The 5705-nt window shown below is 32.3% G+C and overlaps 1 protein-coding gene across 1 annotated transcript; it reads right to left on the bottom strand.

The window, feature by feature from the left end:
• Positions 1–1710: 1710 nt before the first annotated feature.
• Positions 1711–5397, bottom strand: LOC132739265 (nuclear receptor subfamily 1 group D member 1-like). Its single transcript, XM_060726942.1, has 2 exons — positions 5245–5397; positions 1711–3530 (listed from the first exon to the last, which is right to left on the bottom strand). Exon 2 carries the CDS (start codon positions 3469–3471, stop codon positions 1711–1713), a length of 1761 nt encoding a protein of 586 aa, XP_060582925.1. The 5' UTR covers positions 3472–3530; positions 5245–5397.
• Between the last annotated feature and the right edge of the window lie 308 nt (positions 5398–5705).

Here is a 5705-nt window from a genome sequence, read left to right as displayed (position 1 = left end):
ACATAATACATCTAAAAGCAGCATTTTGGTATCTTTCAACAATTTTATGCTTTGTTAGTCAGATGTATTGAGTGGCTTATAATGAAAAACTTCAACAAAGATCATAACAATACATAAAACATAAAAGAATGTCTTCATGTATTTAACAATAATAGACTCATAAACAATAAAGATTACACAAAATTACACTCTGGTAGCAATGAATACAGTACCTGGCCACCAATATAAATCAATATAAATTTCATAATTACTGTGACTTCTTTTATAAGTAATGCTGCTGATGATGTTGGTTTTAAAGCAGCAAGCCTCCAGATTCATGCTAATTTTCATTCCTTTTTTTGAAAATGAATTTAAAAGTAAAATAATGTGAGGTGAACAAATAAAGAAAATTAACATATTGCAATCGGAACTTACAATCCATGAAAACTACCAAAATGTGGTCAACATAATTATGCAAAAACAGCCCTTACTGCGTTAGTAATGCAGAAGAAATAGGTGATAAAATACTGCAAAACCAGTGTTAAACCGCATATAACATGTAAAATATATCTTTGATCTTGAATGTTTTTACCTTTCTTAAAAGTTTATACTATTCTCAATATTGATTTTCTTGAAATATTTTGGATCATCTGGAGGCGTGCAGCTTTAAAGCCATGATCATTATTTTTAGCTTAAAAATTTTAAGTTTGAAACAAACTGAACCATATAAGAGAGATACAATAAAAAAGCAGAAATGGTGAAATATAAATGCATGTATTACAAAAGATGAGTCACTAAGCTAAAACCTTAGACTTTTAGAATGCATAGAAATATATCAACAAAAAGGGATATTATCACATGGGTATTTGTATACAAAAATATTTGAACAGCAAAGTATGATATTCATATAATGGTATTGTATGTATTATAAGATGATACATGTATATAACAAGAACAATCAAATATTTCATTAAACATTTAAAGTGATATTATATGCTCATTTTTTTGCTGTCAAGTTGAGCTACATTAACTACATTTCATTTTGTATATACTTTAAAAGATATACTTTTACAATGGTCATAACTAAAAACGTTTAGGATAAATTGTAACATAAGCCAAGGTTATAACAATAGAAGCAATAATAATTCAACCTTGACAGGTCATTTAAAGGTCAAATTCATATCATAATAGTTTAACATGTCTGTTTTGTTATATGTGTTCTTTTGTCCAAATAAAAATCCAATCTGTAAATAAATATCACAGTTATGACAATCTAAGCCAATTTCAATAACTTTACCTTTACAGCCAAAAATAAGACTGCCTCGGTCTTTTTATAAATTGAACATCACTGAAACACTCAGCAGGAAATTTATAGAATTTAAGTGAGTCACAAGAGTTATTGATAATAAATTTGAATTAAAATATTAAATTTAAAATATCTATGCACAAATGACTGTGAGTGACAAGATAACAGTCGAAATAACTTTACATTATGTAAAGTTATTTTGACTGTAATCTGGTCAATCACCATTTACATATAGAAAGGCATATGCATAATGTCACTTGAATTATTAGGAACAATTGTATTAGTTACCATAGAGAGTATATTGAGCAACTAAGTGATGGTAATGCATGTGTACCTTAAAAAAATAGTTTGAAACATATATATACAAAATGTTCTACAATTTGTACAATTATGAAGATCTTTGCAACAATATAAGATTGTAACATTCATTGTTTGTCACTTTTCTCAATATTGTCATATTCTTCTAGAAAAAACTCGGACAACATTGGCAATTCTTGAACAATAACATCGTCTTTACACATAATATTGTACTCTTTTAGATACAGTTCCGAGACGTTTCTCATACTGGTTAATGTGTCAATGATTTTTGTGAATCTTAGCTGAGATGTTGATTTATTTTGTGCATACAGTACCGATTGAATAAGATCTGCAATAGCATATTGTATTTTCTCAACTGCATAGCGGTTTTCAAGTTCGCATCTGTCAGTACAAACTAGAGTCAATGCACCTATCAATGCCTTCTCTTCCTCACTTAGCTGTAACTTTTGCCACCTGGTATACACATCACACAAATCAACTAATAATTCCCGAGACAGAAATTTATCTGCCATCTCCTCTATATGGAAGCCTATACCATCCTGCCCTAGATAAATCTTATGTTCTTTACTATAGCTCTCGTTCATTATAATAATGAAAAAATCTGCCCTGGCCACCTTTAGTAATGATGACTGATCCTTGTATGGTAAATTATGAAACCCTGGGATATGCTTTGCAAAGTTACAATAGCGTTCAACAATGCCCTCCAAATCTTTACAGCATATTTTCATATCTGCCATTCTTCCATCAATATCAATGCCAAACTCCTTGTACAATTTATTGAACTCCTCTTTAGGGACAGTGTTCATACTACCAAACAGTTCAATTTTTTGTTTGTACCTTTCTGCATGAAACAGATGTCTTTCATAAATCTGCTCCTTTGTTTTGATATCTTTCCCATATGGTTTTATTTCGTGCATAGCTTGCACTAGCTCAGATATAAGGAGTTCAGAGAAACCATTAGAAACATTTAAGTCCTTTGCATTCTGGCTTATCTTCCTGCCTATCATTTCTGACTCCGGATCATACTTGCTAGTTTCACATTTTTCATCAACCACAGGAATTTCATTGCCCTCTTCTAAGGAATCTGTTGCTACCTTTCCTTCAAGTATATTCATATTCTTTATTGCTTCAGTTCTCTTAGTTAGAGTGTACCTCCCTAATTTAGACTTTTCCTTTGACATCCCCAAAGCCAAGCATTTTGCTAAACGACACCCTGAACAGTTACCCCGATTTCTATTTATAATTTCACACTTTCCTCCTCTTGAGCACTTATATTCTCCTTTTTTCTGTAAGTAACGTCGAAAGAATCCTTTACAAGCTTCACAAGTTATAGCACCGTAATGAGCCCCTGAAGCTTTTCCAGTGCATATAACACATGGTGGAATGTCAAAGCACGTTTTTACTTTCCCTGACTTTTCTTTCTCCTTTCTTGAAGATTTTCCTATTTCTTGCCTTGCGTTTGGTGTGTCTGTAACATCTTCCATCTCAACATCAAATGAAGATTCCTTCTCTTTGTTTTGTCCATGATGCTGAGAAATGTCCATCAACAGTAAGTCACTGCCTTCTTGTTCCTGTACAATAACTTTGGTAAGATTATCATTCAGCATTTCAGTATTTTCCCTACTTTCACAATCTTCAGTTGGTAGGCTAGTTGGAGATTGCTGAGGTGTTGGTGGGAAGACAAGATTAAGAAAATCAACATGAGATGATGGTAAACAACCCTTTCTTTGTAAACGACCTCCATTTTCATCTTGTTGTAAAGAACCTTCATTAAGGTAGCATAGCTCTTGACTTGATGCAGAATCAACTGGACTGGGTGTTGAAAATAGAAATGGACTACATTCATCAAGGTTTCCTTCAGCCTCCATGATTTGATATGATATGCTTCAATTTCGCCTACATAAAATGGTGGAACTGGTCATTGATTCTGAAATTATATTAATTATGCAGTCTTTTAAAAACAAAATTAAACATTTGAAATAGTTGTTGTTATTTCTGATATAGTTTACATTAACCTAACTTTTAAGAAGCAATTAGTATTAAGTAAATTTGACCAGTTTATAATATTTAGACTAAAAACACATAATATATGCCCTGAAAACACTTAATACATTGTACTCTACTAGTAACTGGGAAATCGCTCTTAGCCCATTTATAATATGACTGTGAGGGAACAGTGTCTCTAATTGTATCATACAGCTTTATTACATATTGTTGGTGATGGTGGTAGTTTTCACCCGGATCATGGCATTAAGCCACACTGAATTTACCAGAGCACAGTTCAGCCACAGAATCGTTCCTGGGCAGGCTGTCAAGAAGTTTTCCCAGTACTAGTGGCCTTCACTTTCACAAAGAACTGATTACTTGAACTTCTGTACATGCCAGAGCAGAGGTACAGTACGAATGACCATTGAAAGGATTTCATGATCAATCACAAGCGCAGTCCGGAAATTGAACTTGAGACACCCGATTAACAGTCCAAAGCTCTACCTATTGAGCTAACCAGACGGCTTTTTATTGCTTACTGGTATTCTGGTATACTCGGTTCCTATGATATCAAGGGTTCTATGATATCAAGGTATTTAAATTTTCTGTGACTGCTAGTAAAAGCAACACACGATGATGCTAATATTTGTAAAACTTGCACACTAGATTCATTTTCATCTGCCAATAAATTTAATTTGGTGAATAATGAATGTATTTGTGGCAAGAAAACTATTTTATAAAATCTTCATATTTGACTACCATTTTCCTTAATGGTTTTTACACAGTCAATTAAAATATGTTATAAACACATATACTGACATATAGTCTGTTCATAAAGTTTTAATTTTATAGCAAGTTAACTGATGGAAGTTTTTCACAACTTAACCTGAAAGTTTTGACCCATCAATCCTTCCATACTTGCTTTTTTTGGGGATTACCTTGATACCGTAGTAACCTCCTCTGAAATGACCCAAAATGGCAGGCATTCAAGTTTCAAGTTTTATTAAATATATCTCAGTATGTAATATACATAGACATGAGAACAAATTCTAATAATACACGTAATCACAGAGGACAACTTTTATTTAAGATCTTGAAGGAATTTATACGAAAGTGAAAAAAAAATCTATTCCGTAATTAATGATATTGATACCAGTCCATTCTAGTCATACTCATGGATTTTAATAATGCGCGACCCGGTCTGTAGATATTTTAATCAGGTTATTTGATTGGTCGATTGATTTACACAAAATATTCTAAATACTGTCATTTTTATTGGTTCTTTTGAAATAATTTTTTGAGAAACAGTTCTGGAAAAGGTTCATTTATAAGATGGAAGAAAAATCTCATTCATTTATGATATTTATATTTAAATATTTTCCGATAAATGTTAAGTACCTTGATATCATAGAACCCCGGGCTACTCTTATATATCACAAAGATAAATTTTGACAATTACTGTTTTGGTGTACCTCCTCCAACAGATAACAATTTATTACCTAACTTGGTTTATACAGAATTTATTTTAGTTTGATTGTGTATAAGCTTATAGACACACTTTGGAAGTAGGACACTATCATCATCAGTGATCATGATGTAGGAAGTAACAAATTATGAGGTCGACATTTCAAAATACAAAATCAGAGTTTATTTACCTTTCACACAAAACAAAAACTGTTACAGACTTGTAAAATAATAAATATACTCATTGAGTAACTGCCATGACCCAGAACTACAAGAAATTAGTTTGTTTACACGGTGGCAACCTATATGTTGTGTCATACATTTTGACCGACATAAGAATTATTTCCCTTGAGTGAGACTAAATAAAGGATTGGAGCACCACACTAAATACCGTATTCCGGTATATACCGGACAAGGCGCTTGAATCGTAAAATGCCAAAATCTTGCTTTTTTACGCAACGGAATGAACTTTAATAGGTCTAATTCATCTTTTCACACTGATTTATGTATGATAATGCATGAAAAATGTTAAAATCAGCGAAAAAAACAATATTTGTCTATTTTGTGATCATGATTTCTGCAAGCGTCTAGAGGTACTGCTCCAATCCTGTATTGAGCTAAATCCATTTCCCTTTGGTTTGTCTTTTCTCCG

The sequence above is a fragment of the Ruditapes philippinarum genome, unplaced genomic scaffold, assembly GCF_026571515.1.
Source record: "Ruditapes philippinarum isolate M1 unplaced genomic scaffold, ASM2657151v2 ctg22504_1_1_1_1, whole genome shotgun sequence".
Lineage (NCBI taxonomy): Eukaryota > Metazoa > Mollusca > Bivalvia > Venerida > Veneridae > Ruditapes > Ruditapes philippinarum.
Note: the sequence above shows the minus strand (reverse complement) of the source record. Positions and strands in the feature narration are given on the sequence as shown.